Genomic DNA, 16866 nt, shown 5'->3' on the forward strand with positions numbered 1-16866 from the left:
TATAATATTTTCATTTCGGTGTTTAACAAAAAATTATCCATCCGGCTTTTGTATCACAAATAATCAGCAATCAGAATACCTTGGGCTAGCTTTATTCTAGAGACTGTACATTAAAGTGACTCACCTGGAATACAAATCTTTTCACATTCTTTCTGTGTGCCGAACCGGTTCTCGTTTCCTCCGCAGCCACCATACCAGAACCGGGCACAGCTCTTGGTTTCTGGGTCATAGTACCACTTCAGAAGAAACTCCCTGCAGGTACCTTCCTCCTTCTGCAACATACAGACCTCAGGACCCACTAGGAGAAGGACACAAAAGTTTAGTACAAGTAGGAATTCCCCTGAAACAACGATACCAACACATGCATATAACTTGGCAATATAAATCCTAAACCTAAATCTATTTTATGGGTTTGAGTCATTACGTAACATTGCAAACAGATATCAAATGTTGTAATCATGAACATTAAAGGCAATAAAATAGCAAATTGAATATTAAAACGCATCTAGCTTCAAACTTCCGTTTACCTGAATCTATTTGCTTGTCTCCTATGACAATGCCTTCTTGACAATTTCACTAAATATATTGCTTTTTCCCCATGTCCTCATCCTGTGCTTTTTAGTCATGTATATATATCATTAAATAGTGTTGTTAAATTTCCTGCCTTTAGATATAACATAAATCTGCTCTCTGGCCACAATGATGTCCAATTCCGAGACACATTAATGCTGTGTCAGATCTCAATGAACGTTAAAATGAACAATTCTTCCCATTGATTTAAATACATGGGCCCTAATTTAAGGCCCCTTCGAGAATGGCGGCTGTCACTTGTAAGTGATAAAAAAAAGTCAGAGTTCGGCTGATATCCCGCATGGCTGCTGAAATCGGGTGATATTACCTCCGGCCTATGGCTGGAATTCACAAAGGGAAGCTACAGAGATAAAGCCAATGTTTTTAGTGAAAGTTGCAGGAGCACATATGTAGGCCAATAACTCAAGGTAATCTGAAGGTGCAAAAAATCCTTTACGTTATACAGTAAATTGCAATTACAGACAAGCAAAGAAGTCTCATTGCATTGGAATGAACAACACAACAGGGATTTATAAGAAAATCTAAAAGTTATAAAAAGTTATAAAAAAAATGTGGATTCTGGCAGCTGGAAATTTAGTGAATAAGTGTCTTTTTCCAGACCCTGCTGAGTCAGATGGCCAACCCACTAGGAAGCCCTGATAGAAAAAAGCCCCAAAAAGCCTTCTAGTTTCTATCTAAGCTTTCATCACGGCTCACAAATCACAATAAACATGAAACATCTGGGCTATTTTTGCAAACAATCCTTAATGTGTTGGAAATTAGGAGGACAAAAAATGCCTTAAAGGGGCAATGATTCTTGAATACAAAATGATTAGGCTACCAATTACAAAATGTCCTCCACTGCTTTAAAAAAAAGCTAAATACAATTCTCCCCCCTTCTTGGACACATGTTAAAAGAAAAGATGAAAAAAACTATTGCACGCAATAGAAGATCTAGATAATGCGTTGCAAATGCGTGTACTGTATGTTGATACGATATACTAAATGTCAAGACCCCGTTGGCAACAGATCAACATTAAATAAAAAGCAGCTGTATGTACGGTCTTAAATCAGGCTGAGATTACATCAGTTTGATGTTGTTGGCTTTCCCACAATGATTGGCTGCTATACATAGCTGTTCTCGTTATTTATTTATTTGATAAAAAAAATCTGCATTGAACTCTATAGGCCTGGTCTAGATGAGGAAACCAGTGAAACAGCCACTCCTACTGGGAATTGTGGGTAAAACCAAATGAATTGTTACGTGAGGATCGCTATCATTTGAATATATTTAGAAGGCTAATGTGACACAGATGTGTAATTACCCAGACTCCTATAGTCCTACAACCCAGTTGTTATGAAATAGGGGATGAAATATGGCCTAATCCCTTCACTATGGAATTCTAGGGAAGTCAATATAAGGCTTTTAGCCAACTCTTTGGACATTTATAGCTGTAGGCTTATGTATGCCTCAAAAGCAGCTTTACGGCATAAAAGAAAGAAACTTGTAGTAGTTATATGATATTCCGCAACTGTCATAGTGTCATGCAACAGGTATGTACGGCCGAAGATATGTTGGGGTGTAGAATTTTCTCTAAATCTATCTATCTATCTATTCCGCAATATATAATTAAGGTCTTTTATTGAAATTTCAGTACTAACTTAAAATATAAAATTATAATCTTCAATTTTCTTTGTAACTGATTTAATAATTTATAAGAAATTACACGTCAATTGCACCAAGTATCTTGCGATATTAATTGAACGAGGTACTAACATAACTTTATTACGCCAATACTCAATGTCCTGTATAGTCTTGGATTGACAGTTCCATGCATGAGAGGCTGTAAACTTGATGTTTGATAACATTACTAGTACTACATAAGCTTCTATCAAATACAATTGATATAGTTTACCCAGTACATTAGAGATTTTGGAAAAAGGTCTCATATTAGTTTGTATAATTGTTGTTTGAAGACCACAGGAAACTTTGGAAACTTTTGTCCACTGTCCACTGATAAAGTCTAGAACACAGTCGAAGTTCGTAGTGATCGCGTTCAACGTACATGGAGCACGTCTAATATACATGTACTGTAACACATTTTTAAATTCCTCTTTTAACATTCTTAAAAGCGAATGCACTTCACTTCTGGCTGCCTCTTTAAATTCAGTTCCAGAATTTAGGTTGAACCAGTTCCAGATCATAAGTGAACTGCGAACATGTTTGAAACCATCAAAGTGGCCAGTTTCAACTGAATTAACAAACTGCTTTAATATTCATTGGATCCCTACACAGTTTGTAAGTTTTGGGAAGGTCTTTCTAAATACACGTTAAGCACAGTTTATTGTGGTGGATGATGCACCATGGCTAAGGACTAAATTGGTTCACTTAGATGTGAATGAGTTGGGATTCAAGGTCACAGTCATGTTATGTGACATGGTAGGCTGCACACTGCAGTAATATGTAGACTATGCTCACTTAGTAGGAACCCTCACAAGAGAATGTATCTACTAGTCAAGCTCACAGGCATATCAGGACAAGCAACCAGAGAATAAGGGTCTGCAATGATTTCATAGTGTTCAGAACTTATGTAATCTAATGTTAAGTGACAAAAGATATTTGTCCAAAAAAGAAATATGGGCTATTTGAACTGAACGAATGTAATGGTAAATGGGTATCCTCTTTCTTTGTTCCAAAAATATATAAGCCCTACAAGAAATGCTTTTAAAGCAAGTACATATGACCACATGCATTTTCCAGATGATGAACCGTCCTAGGGGAAAGGTCGCAGAAAATTATCACTGGACCTTGTGGACAGATGGAAATATTCCGGGTCTGTTTAGTGGATGTACTCACAGTCCGTAAGAAGGGATTCAAAATCAAGTGGTTCCAAAGAAGTTTCAAAATCAGCCCTGACCCTATAATGTTACACTTAGCGCTTATTCAAGTTTCAGATTCCTGTTCTGGGCTGTGAACGTTTTATTTACAGCCCGTTTCCTCTACTTTTGTAGCTGTTGCTTCAACTTTCAGTTTTGGATATTGCGTTTTATTTTTTAAAATAGAGTAGCGTAATAATTTATCAGTGGCAAGTTGCAATCTGTAATTAAAAAAATATTTTCAAAAGATGGCAGCAACTTTCTATCCTTTCATTCACCCACTGCCCAAGGTTTGTTCACCATTTGGAAAATGACTGCTGCCGTACAGCACCTGCTCTATAAAAATGTGTTCTTAACTTAAATATAACATGTTTCTGTGTGGTGGGATATTGTTCCAATTTGCTGTTTTCATTTCGAATACTTCCTTGTATAATACTTTGGGGGCAGGTCAGTTAGCAGGACCTGCAGAGAGAGAGGAGTCAATGGCCCCGCGAGAAGTGGCCACACCCCTTTTGTATGCAGCAAACACGCACAAGAGGATTCTAGGTTTGAATTACAGCCCCAGCACATTGCCGCTAACTGAACTGTTCCCAGTGTCGCCTCCTGAGGAATAAATATGTCCAACACTAAAAAGGACACTAGATTAACTATGTAGTTACTTCAGACAACTTTACGTGCTTCCATCATATTTCCATTTGAGCTTTATTATTATGTTGTTCCTATTGCTTAATCCTCATATGTGTTTTACATAAAACAGTTTTGCTGGATGATATCTCTGTAGAGCATAAAACACTAACCACACAAGCACAGTAGGTGGATCATGTTTTAGGCCAAACACACGTAAAATGGTTCAAGTTTTCTCCTTGCAGAAATGATTAAACCAGCGACCGTTACAAAAACCCAGAGAGTGACCGTCTGTGACTATCATTTGTTTTAAACAATAACCAGTCCTTTATACCGTTGTACAGTCACAAAGCTTGGACTGGACGTTTGCACTCTTTCACAACCCGTGTCACCTGACTTCTTTGGCTTTCTCTGTGCATTACAGCACAGCCCGTACTGAGATGTTGGCTATGTGACTGCCATCTCTTGCGTACAATGTGCAATAAGTGGCCCAAGTATTGAACACTCACATGTGCTTCAGTTTATTTTTCTTTTTATTAAGTTTTCATCTGTTTGGGACCAAGTTACATTTAAAAACTGAAAACAGATCCACAAATCATTTAAATGAAATATTTCAGAAAACAAACTGCAGATTCACATGTGTATATTGTATTTGTTGAAACGTTTGCCATGACTTGGGAATACATTCCTGGGAACAGTTTTGAAGGAACGCTTCTCTTAATAAACTCAATAGATGAGGAATGGAGGATTTACTGTTCACCCTCTTATGAGGTCACATGCGTTCATTTTAGGTTTTATACGCATATGCATACTAAACATGTACACCAAATATGTCTATACTGTACATAGTTTCTTGTGAATTATTGACTAGCACCTACTTATGCTTGGAGAGGAGTAAATGAGGAAGGCAGAGGTGTGCAAGTAAGGTGAAACACAGTAATGTGTTCATATAACTGAGACACAATTAGATATGGAAGCTGCGGCTGATACACCTTTCAGAAAGCATATCTCTTACAGATGCTGAATGGCTGGTGCAATGATATGTAATGATTATGAGATAGTTGGTTGCATATTGACACCCCAAGCTGATGGCGCTTGAAGCATTAATGGCAATATCATACAAAGCAATGGCCATCTATATGTATTTCTGAATTTACATTTCGGCTACTACAGGAAAGGACATTTCTTTTTAATTTTTTAAAGGGGAAATCAACAGATGTCTACTATAATTTAATTTGTACTTTTCATTTTATAATGAAAATGTTTCACATTTATTAATAACACTATCAAGACACTTTTCTCTCTTGTGTATACAACTCTTCCTTACATTAGTCTAGTGTGTACAAGAATGGATTGCAACCTTCAACTGTATTATTAACACTGTCAAACCACATCTGTATGCTAGCTCTATGCAATCATTGCAGGTAGGCATGCACACTAGTCACGCCTGACGTACACCTGGAGCAAATGCTACTGTTTTTAGGCCTGGAAGCATTTTTGGATATGTTCGACTCAACATAACCATCTAAATACACCTCTATAATGAGCACCACAAAGTCTAGTGAAAGAGACCCAGCGCAACATAAAATAAAACAAAAAATGGCAATTCAAAAATAGTTTATGTTCAATATCAAAATGTAACCTGTGTTTATTTACAGTGCATTTAATAGAAAAAAAAATAAGCCCTATAGTATAACTTTGGGATCTACCCATTGAGAACAAAGTAACTTTCACAGCTGGATTTTCAGTGGATTTTTAAAATCAGGTTGTTTCCTAGATTTTGCTCTTTCTATCTAAGAAATATTACTTGTATTTGTCTTCTCTTCAGTTGTTCTTCATTTACATGGCTCCCCTGAACCTCCCACTTTTACACCCTCCCCCTAAGATAACATGGTCTCTTCCGCTGATTGACCTCTATCCTCTCTTCAGTTTATCGCCCTCCTTTTCATTGTTCTTTGAAGTCAAAATGTATCACAGTTTAACCTGGACCAAACCATGGGTGATGGATCATCAAGGGGTGTTTATCTACTCAACGTACACTCATGTTGTTTCAGGGGAGTTAATCTGAGGTTCAAAGTGGCAACTGACTGATGCCTTTTTTAAGCCATAAACAAATCCATCAATATGTGTGTCTTTAATTCACAACAGTCCTCTTTTGAAAAAGGTGGGCTCTCTCTGGGTGAATCCTTCTGCGCCTGAGCACTAGTCTCCTGCCTGTGCGTCGCTGGTAATTACCTGCTAGTGCTTTCCTTTCCAGCGCTGGTAGAATGTTTTTCTCAACTGCTGAGAATAAAATAGGAGAGTTAAAATTTTTGGATTTGTTGCAGTTCGGGTAGAAATATGGAAATAAGTAATTTAACTCCTGGATAATGGTCCCATTGGTAAAGAAGGTCTTTTCAGAAGATCATGGGAATCTTACATATTACCCCTACTGTAGCTACTCAGCTAGAAGGAAATTATTAATTAGCAAAGCAAAACAAAAATGCATGTTGTTATAGAAGTAACCTAGGAATGATAAAATGGATTGTTAGCTGGGAAATAAAAATGGGTGTGAGCTTTGTGAGTTTGAGTAAGTTCACATAATTGTTACCTCTCTGTCAGCTTGTTAATACCCAGTCTTGTTCTATTGTTGTGTCTGTTCCCAATTGCAAAGCGATGCGGAGTATGCTGGCGCTATATAAATTAGCGTCAATTATCATTTTAATAATAATGGTATAGCAGATGATTGATACTGGAATAAAACTAATACACTGTATATATGCCAGAGACTGAGACATCCCAAGTGACAGGAGGAAATTATGTTGAAGCCCAAATGTTAGAAATGTATTCATGTATTTTCCATATATATGTATATGGCTGCATTTCTTTTGACCATCACAAATGAATGACAATGTTCTGGGTAGTATTAGAACCATGGTTCCAGAGGTTTTATACTTTAGGGCATTTTTACACAAGCCTTTCTTATACTATTACAATAACTGGTCCCTTTCCTGGAACGTCCAGGCAGGGGTGCTGCGAGTGGCGGGGAAAGTACAAAGTACCTGTCTGGGAGCCCGGACTGACAATTGGGCCAAAATGCTGTGACTACGCCATCTGCAGTAGGTGGTAAAGATGGCCCCGGCATTCGGAATGGACCATGGCCCCACACACTTGACCCCTCAGTAGCAGGAGCCAACAGGTCCCCGGGTGATCCATCTCGGGCATTTCTGAGATGCCGCTTACCCCCTGTCTCATTGTATTGGTAAATGCCTCTGAGACCACTGCTGAAGAACAAACAAAGAGGAAGAACCCAGGGCAATGAGTGAAATAAAGACTGGCTTTTGACTGTACTGGATGGTGGCAGTACCTATACGTTCAGAAGCCGGCTGACATTACGGTCAATACTTCAAATCCCTCTTCTTGTGCATTTGTCAGCTAGGGTGTTTGAAATCCCAAATCTTGCTCCCCTGTGAGTTAATCCAGCCTTATGTGCTACAGCAGTCTGCAGGTATTCTAGTGAACTAAGAATGTGAATGACTGCCCTGTTGTTGATGATGACCGATGGTCAGGTTATGAAGATGAATGGTGTTCATGCTTAGGAGTGTCATGCAGAACAAGGGGTACAACAGAAAAGCAACACGAAGACTTCATCCCGCAGGTGGCCTTTGGCTGCTGTAAAATATAAAGCCTGTGGGAGGAAACGGTCCTTAGACCTTAATATAGTTATTTAGTTAAAATAGTTATTTACAAGAGAAAGCGAGTAGCAGAATACACCCCTTGTCTGATACTTACATGTCTTTTGACACCTACTGATGCATTCAGCTTCTGTATCAAATCTATTGGCATTGCCACCACACCCACCATACCAAATCTGATTGCAAATCTTGTTTGTCTTGTCAAAGAACCATTTAACCTCATTCTCCTTGCACTGGTTGCCCATGTCCAGATCTAGCTCACAAGGATCTGTTAAAGTGGAATTTTAGAGAGTGTACAAAGAGTTACAAGGTGAGCAGGTGAAGGCTTGCCATACCTCTAGGTTAACCATGGAAGGGCTTGTATCTCGATGCTACTAGTAGGCTACCGCGCTTGTACCCAGCACATTGCAAGAATGCTTGTGTTGGGTGCGTTAAGTATCAACCAAAGTCCAGCATTACTGTCATCCTAATCTCTGCTGAGACGGAGATAATTCATCAACTCTTACAAAATCATCACTGCCAGATGAGGAAATGGCAACGACACAGACTCCTGAGTTCCAAGGAAATGAATCATGGGCTATAGAGGATACTACATCTTCAGCATGTTTTCACCATTAAATAATTAATTTACGAGTAAGGGAAAATGCGTCACATTTAAGGCTTTGACAGTGTCTGAGCGCCATCACCATGTGATTTGAGTTTTATTTGGCAGTGTTGCATGTACTGTATAATCAGCTCATACTGTGCTCTTGTGTCATCTAGAGTGATAGTAGTACGTCCTTGCCATGGCATGGGAGTAGCCAATGGCTATTAGAGTGTTACGCAAGATTGTGGATAATGAGTAAAACATGGTCTGAATACCGGTAGCACATTAAGTTTAGGTGCCCCGGTGACATTTAATCAGCCTTATTTGAATACAAAGTGCAATAAGGAGCTTTCTAAAATAAAAAATAGTTGCACCTTTAATAAAAGCTATAAGTCTTATATATTCCTAATCCTTATGCAGACAATACCAAGAGTATGGCCGTTTACCCACTGTTGTCAAAAACAAAACCCAAAAAGGAAATGGAATCTATCAGTTCCAACGTAACCGTAACCAGTTGTGCTGTAGTTGCAATTCCTGTAGGCTGTGTGCTCCATCGGCTTTGTTCATTGAAAGCTATTGTACTGGGTCAATGGATTGTTCTCTACTCACTCCCCCCACCCCCCCCACCCCCATGTAAGACTCTGCGGCACCCTTGTGGTGCCATATATAACCATTTCTTAATCAATAACAAAGATGAGGTAATTAACCATCATGCAGGGACCCTTATTATCTGTAATCTTTAAATCTCAATATTTCTATGGTCAGATTATCTACAGTATATTGCCTGTGCCTCTAGGGGCATGCTTGCACAGGGCCGTCTTTTCATATGGGCTCAATGGGCCCAAGGGCCCAGAAGTATAAGGGCCCTAGGCTGATGGCTGAGGGTCCCCTCTTTCCAGGGGTACCAGATTTTGAAAACTGCCCCTAAGGAACCGGAGATATCCGATTTCAAAGCAGTGGTCCCCATCTAAGCCTGTTAATTGCTCTTCCCAGCCAGTTATCTTGGGTTCTGTCTGACTCAGAGTTTTCCTGAGGGTACATTATAAAAGCTGAAACTCTCCCTTTTCGGTGCACACTGGCAGTCTATCTCTACTGTGCCCAGAACCAGAGATATCAGCCTTCCAGCAGCTGGTCCCTGCTCTAGCTCCACACGCCTGGTATGCAGTTTTATATTTTCGGCGGTGGATTGCTCTGGCTCCTGTACTCTGATCCCCAAGTTCCCAGTACCTCCTGAAAAGTGGGACTCTCTAGTTTTTTTTTATCACTTGGAAAGCTAAGAAATCTATTTCCAGGAGCTGGAGATATCTGCAGCCAAGCAAGCTGCCCTCCCCCGGAAAATTGTGAATATTAAGCCCACTCCACTATCCACCCGTCCCCTGCAAATTAAACACCTCCTACCACCCTGAAAGTCATGTTCCGGAGCCCATTCATTGAGCCCAATACCCCCTTCTACAGTTTAGTGTTCTCCCTCCTGCCCCATTTCCAACCATCTGTGCAGTAAAGGAGTAATTAACAGAAATTACTGCTCCAGGTCCTACATGTTTAGCGGAAGATAGAACACCCCCTATCACCCGCGGGACATCAAAGCTGCCGTTGACAGCATCCCCACCCCTACCGCTGGCGGATGGGTAGGGGCACCAGTGTCTTGCTTTGCCCAGGGGCCTACACTGCTGTTAAGACGGCCCTGTGCTTGCAATTAACTGATGAGCTTCTAGTTAAGTTTGGTAATGTTGGCTATGAAGCTTTGGGCAGGTGTTCACAGAACCTAACATTGCACAATGAATCAATTTATAACTTGGATGAACTTCAGAAGGACAAAAAGCATAATTTATACAATATATTTAATTCCTTCCCATCACTCACCTATTGTAGGAGTGTCCAGAGGCTCTGTGCTCACTATCTTATCAGAGCTCTCCACATCATCAGCCTCGGGCTCAGATTTACCTGCAAGGCAGACACAAGCATTGTTGGACATTGTGTTTTCTGTGTCAGAGGTCATTCAGGCGAGAGTTTGCTTTTGCGACATTCTGAATGGAATGCAGGGGGATTTAAAGGTGGATCCGTGCTGTAATGAGGGGTGCGCGGCCAGTGCCACCACCAAATGGGACAGCACCATTGCTGCCCAATAGAAACCATCTATGCATTGTGCCCAGCAGCTTCCTTCCTGCACTTGGAGTGGAGGGTTGCGATCCAGTGTTCCCTTGCGCACTGGAATGGACCAGCATTTGTAATGCAACAAGAATATGGAGGCTGCTAAAGACAAGCTCACACTATCTAAATGAAAAGATTATTTACAATGACCGTTATTAGTTTTCTTACTTCATTCTGGTTGGAAAACAGCATTCAAACTATCATCTTTCAGGGGTCAATTATTTTATTAACGTATCAGACTTTAATAATTCATCAAAGGCTTCAGGACTCTGGAGGTCATTCAGATCTGATCGCCGGGCTGCGTTTTTTGCAGTCCAGCATTCAGATGGTTGCCGCCTACAGGGGGAGTGTAAATTTGCTGTGCAAGCGTGCGATGCTATGTGTACGCTGAGCTGCTAAAATTATGTGTGTACAGTCTCTGCGCTGCCCAGGACTTACTCCTCCAGTGCCATAGAATCAGGCTGATCGGAGCCGGAGCTGACGTCAGACACCCTCCCTGAAAATGCTTGGGCACGCCTGCGTTTTCCCGAGCACTCCCAGTAAACGGTCAGTTACCACCCACAAATGGCTTCCTCCTGTCAATCACTTTGCAAACATCCGTGCGAACGGATTTTTCGCAACATCCCGTCGCTGACCGGCGATCCTTGTTGTTGCTGTCTGATGCACGTGCGCATTGCGGTGCATACGCATGTGCTGTTATGACCTGATCGCCCGCTGTGTGAAAACGCATAGCAACGATCGGGTCTAAATCACCCCCTTTGCGCTCTCCCTGTAATGATCTCACCTAGGCTACTCCCGCAGATGCAAACTGGCATTTCTTTGTCCTAAGCTGAGTCATTCATCTGAGGGTAAAACATGCTGCCAGGAAGCGGAGGATTTGAGACAAACACTCACACATGTTTTCCACATTTAAGATCTTACTTTGTAGACAATGAAGATGCATTTTAAAGGGCCGGTATCGCCTACACAGAGATGAGGCAGCCATTAGTGAGCCGAACCAAAATTCATGGTGCCACAAAAATCCAGCATCAATTTATTAGGAACCAATAGCATGTGAATATTTCAATGTGAAAACAAACTTTACACTTTACTTTGCAATTAATGAAGACTGCTATCATTACTACTAGTATTGCTAAAACAACTGTACTTATATAGCACACGCCAGGGGGTAACTAGGAATGCCTGGGCCACTGCAGTAGTATGATGGGGCCTCTAAGCACCATTCCCACCACAATGTCTCTCAAGGGTGGTATTCAGGTTGCCGGCGGTCGGGCTCCCGTTCAACCACCATACCGGCGCCGGAATCCCGACCGCCGGCATACCAACATCTTCTCCCTCTTGGGGGTCCACGACCCCCCTGGAGGGAGAATAGATAGCGTGGCGCGCCACCGTGCCCACAGCGAGCCCAGAAGGGGCTCATTTGCGCTCGCCCAGCTGTCGGTATGCCGGCGGTCGGGATGCTGGTCGCCGGGACCCCGACAGCCGGCAAACCATACTACACCCGTCTCTCAACCCCTGGCAATTTTTATTACGGGTACTTACCAGAGCCGGCCCTAGGCATAGGCAAACTAGGCAATTGCCTAGGGCATCTGGTATGCCTAGGGGCACAAGCAGCTTCTGCTGATTAAAATGATATGCGGCATGCCTATATTCTGTGTGTAGCATTTCATATGCAGATACAGCCACAGTTGCACACAGTATATAGGCATGCCGCATATCATTTTAATCAGCAGAAGCTGCTTGTGCATCCTAGCCACATAGCAATGCAAATAACATGCATTTTCATAAAAACTAGGCACCCGACATTAGCAGAGCTGCCAGTTGACTCACACCAGGAACTATATAGCGGATTCGGTTTTACTCGGTTCTCAAAACCGAATCTTATTGGCTCACTGATGTCACGTGTTTTGGATAGCCAATAAGATTCGGTTTTGAGAACCGAGTAAAACCGAGTAAAACCGAATCCGCTCATCACTAGTTATGTGTATAAAGGCTTTAATAATGTGTAACATATGTGTAAGGGGCACTATGTGTGTCATTATGTGTATAAGGGCACTAATAATGTGCGGCATATGTGTAAGGGACATTATGTGTGTCATTATGTGTATAAGGGCATTAACAAGGGTTGGCATAATGTGTAAGGCGCATTATGTTTATAAGGACATTAATAATGTGTGTCATATGTGTAAGGGGCATTACTGTGTGGTATTATGTGTATAAATGCATTACCAATGTGTGGTATTATGTGTATAAGGTGCTCTACTGTGTGGCATAATGTATAGAAAGGGCACTACTGTGTGGTTTAATGTGAATAAAGAGCAATATGGTGTGGTGTAATGTGAATAAGGAGCAATTCAGTATGAAGTTATGTGAATGAGGAGTAACATATATAAGGTAAAGTGGTACTACTGTGTGATGTAATGTGAATAAGGGACACTATCGCATGATAAATTGTGAATAAAGTTGCACTACTTGAGGCATAATTTGAATTGGGGGTACTATTGTGTGGCCATGACCCTTGCCAGCAAAAACACATACCTTTTTGGGCTGTGCACCGAATGTGCACACTGTTCTTATTTAGATTACAGGGGGTAGGAAAACAACAAAAAAAGGACTGCTATGGGTGGGGGGTGATGGTGCTGGGAAAGGGGTGTAGGGTCAGAGGCGGAACTAGCGGTGGTGCTAGGGGGCACCAGCCAAAATCTTGCCTAGGGCATCATATTGGTTAGGGCCGGCTCTGGTACTTACATACATCACATACAGTACTTGCCCACTCTTTGGGGGATTGTGGGCAAGTTCCTGGATCTTGTCGCTTTCCAGATACAGGGGCAAGGGGCCAGAGGACACAATTCACTACTGATTCATGTCATCACAGCCCCACCTCCAGTGTATGGCTGCAAATTGTGGTAAAACATAAAGGGCCTGCCCCCTGTCATGATGCAATTTGTCATGCCACACCCCCTAACCCACCTACCTGGACCTTCCTTGCCCGGAAAAGCACATAGGCAATTGCGATCTGGCCCATTAGTCTGAATTTCCTATAAACAGTACTGAGAAGTTGTCCCATCAACCAATCAGCTGCTCCGTACAATTGTATAGTATGCAAATTATAAATGTTACTTCAATGCTGATTGGATGCCATGGGCAACTTCTCCACTGGCTCACTTCGCCACCCTTTTCAATGCTTCATGAATAGACCCCATTATCTCTCTCCACTTTATCTCTCTCCATGGCTCGTTAGACAGCATCTCCTTCTATAAACCAAACACTGACACAGCCACACAGGGCACTAGTACAGTACTACTGTAGAGCTTTAGAAACAATTACGACAGCAGTTGTTATATTATACTGGACAGAAGTGCGCGTGGTATTGTATTTCCGTAACAATGCAATATTTCTGGGATTTACTATGTTATGGAAAAGTCTAGGAACTCTCTGTGTGAGTCACCCCTATTTACAGCCTGTTTCCAAGTTTTACTACTTTACTTTAATAGTCCCCACTGCGCTCAACTCTCTTGTCTGTTATATTGACTCATAAATGGGAAGATTAGAGAAGACAGAAGCTCCCACTTACTTGTAGTAAATACTGCTTGGTCAGTGACCATGCCAAGGTTCTTGTGCTGCCCTGTAACGGTGACCTGGTAAAGGTGCCCACTCTCGAGTCCCGCCACAAGCCTCTCGGTGCCAGTTACATTCTGCTTCAGAAGTAGAGTCTGGTCAGGTAGTGAGGAAACGCTCAGCTCAAAGTCATGGGTCCTCATGGGGTCGGAGCTGGCCCAGCTTAGGCTTACGCTGTGCTCTGTTACTTCCGTTACTTGCAGATCACTACCTGACACGGTTGGAATTTCCGGAGTCGGGGTATAATCTTAGGAGAAGTATAAAAGTTTCCATTTAATATTATTATTCATTAACATTTATGTACATAGCGCACACATATTCTGCAGCGCTTTACAGATAGTGTGTCAGTCATTCACATCAGCCACTGCCCCAGTGGAACTTACAAACTAAAGGCCTAATTAAGGTTGCATCACAAATCGCGATCCAACTCGAAATTCTATGTTTGCCCCACGGTCGCATGTGCAGGGCCCCTTTGACAGACAGAGGCGTTCATGGGCACAACGCTCCATTTCCAAGGCGGAGTTGGAGTGGCGGCGGTGCTATCAGTGAAGCTGCATGACATCACACGCAGCTGCACCAATCAAAAAGATGGCGACAGGCCTCCTGCTGTTGCAGCCAGACTGCGCCGGCAGGAGGCTTCCCTAATTTCTGCGACTGCGCACTAATTGCGGTGCGAGTCAAAGGATTGCAAATTCTCCTAAAAAGCAGAATTTGCAATCCTTACTGAATAGGGTCCTGTGCGGCAGATGTATTACCCTGGAGAAGGCATAAGGAAGTGATAAACCAGTGATATGTGCAAGGTGATAAAGGCACCAGCCAATCAGCTCCAATATGTAAATTAACAGGATCTGATTGGCTGGTGCCTTTATCACCTTGCACCTATCACTGGTTTATCACTTCCTTATGTCTTCTCCAGGATAATACATCTGTCCCTCTATTCCTTACCACATAGACATACAAAACCATGAATGTTTTTTGCATGTGGGAAGAAGCTGAAAAAAGCCCAATGAATCAAAAGACAAAAATTCAGACAGGAAATAGTGTAGCAAAAGTAACAATTATAAATATATTTCCAAAAGTCCAAAGGAGTAATTAGAATACAGATATCTGCGATAACTCATCCAGACAGGAAGTTTTTTTCCTACGCTACAGTATCTGCAGAGCACGAGGGGAGTGAGGCAGCGAGGTTCCGCAGTAACCTCGCACGTTATGCCTATGTATACAAAACAGGACTCATGAGCATGATAACTGGAATCATTTTTGCAAACCTGAGTGAAGCCCATTAACAAGATATCACATGGTAACATAACTTGCGGAACCTCACAGATAAGTGAATTGCACCAAAATTCTAAGTTATTAAAATGTTGTCAATTTCTGCATAATTCTTGCGTATAGTTTTGTATATGTTACAGAAGGGACCGCAGGGGAGCACTGCATCGTTGACGGTGCTTGCTCCGGTACAGCGGGTTCCTCCACCTCGGCCAGCACCATCTTCTCAGTGATATTTGGGAAGAAGGGGCCTCTCCATCAAGCCTGTGCCACAGGTAATTAGTACCCTCCCCTCTCTGCGCCATTGGTTACAAGTGCAGAAAGATTTAGATTTGGGAGGGAAGTGTTCAGACTCCAATCTGATTTGCAGTGAAGCTGTCTCGAATTTGTGGGTTACATGCAAAAGCAGCCAGTGTTTACCCTACATGCAAAAAATAAAATGAAAATGTATTTGCACCCCCTAGTATTGTAATATGGGGGCAATTCAGACTGAATCGCTGCAGCGGCAGCGATCGCAGTCTGAATTACTTTGTGGAGTGCGCACGCACAGAGGCTGTACTGTGTGTGCGCACCGCGGGAGACCAGTGAGATGCTATCAGCATCTCACTGGCTGCAATCACCTCTGCCTGAATGATAGGCAGAGGCGGTCGCGGGGTATGCCAACGGTGTTAGAACACCGTTGGCGGGGCGCAGTCCGGACAACAGAGGAGTGTCTGGACCATAGGGCGGGCGGGCCGCTGCGGCTGCGTGACATGACACATAGCTGCTGCGACCTGGGACATGGAAGTTAGCCCCCCTGTAGTGGTTAGCATTACTGCCTCACAGCACTGAGGACATGGGTTCGATTCCCACCATGGCCCTAACTGTGTGGAGTTTGTATATTCTCCCCGTACTTGCGTGGGTTTCCTCTGGGTACTCCGGTTTCCTCCCACAATCCAAAAATATACTGGTAGGTTAATTGGATCCCAACAAAATTAACCCTAGCGTGAATGTGTGTGTGTGTACATGTGGTAGGGAATATAGATTGTAAGCTTCACTGGGGCAGGGACTGATGTGAATGGCCAATTAGTCTCTGTAAAGCGCTGCAGTATATGTGTGCGCTATATAAATAACTAATAATAATAATAAAAGCATCGCCGCCTTGCAATGCTTTTGTACCTGTGCGGGAGGGGGGGGGGGGGGGGGGGGCTGACATGCAGGGCGGACTAGCCCTGTGCTGGGCGTCCCCACGCTTGTCAGAGGATCGACTCTAAATTACCCCCTAAGTTTGTTCCGGATATAGGGGGGAATTCAATTACCACGGCTAATTGATCCCCCGGGGCAATTCACTCAACCCCAAAGCGCTGCCAGAGGCAGCACTTATTGGGGATTTGTTTTTGGGACCTCTTACGGTCCCCCCAAAAAATACCCAATAAGCACCCGTTTTCATGTGTAATTGAATTCTCCTCATACAGGTACCTGTTTTTTTTTACTCAAAACTTGGAATCGTCCCCTGAA

The 16866-nt window shown here is 42.5% G+C and overlaps 1 protein-coding gene across 1 annotated transcript in view; it reads right to left on the minus strand.

Moving 5' to 3' along the window:
- Positions 1-16866, minus strand: part of COL6A3 (collagen type VI alpha 3 chain) — a 128170-nt gene that overhangs the window by 5291 nt on the left and 106013 nt on the right. Inside the window, exons 41-45 of the mRNA XM_063933214.1 lie at positions 14057-14347; positions 10195-10275; positions 7843-8013; positions 6307-6354; positions 125-298 (exon numbers count right to left, since the gene is read on the minus strand). Of these exons, the coding sequence (XP_063789284.1) occupies positions 125-298; positions 6307-6354; positions 7843-8013; positions 10195-10275; positions 14057-14347 (765 nt within the window). The remainder of the gene's footprint in view (positions 1-124; positions 299-6306; positions 6355-7842; positions 8014-10194; positions 10276-14056; positions 14348-16866) is intronic.

This window comes from Pseudophryne corroboree, chromosome 7 (assembly GCF_028390025.1).
Source record: "Pseudophryne corroboree isolate aPseCor3 chromosome 7, aPseCor3.hap2, whole genome shotgun sequence".
NCBI lineage: Eukaryota > Metazoa > Chordata > Amphibia > Anura > Myobatrachidae > Pseudophryne > Pseudophryne corroboree.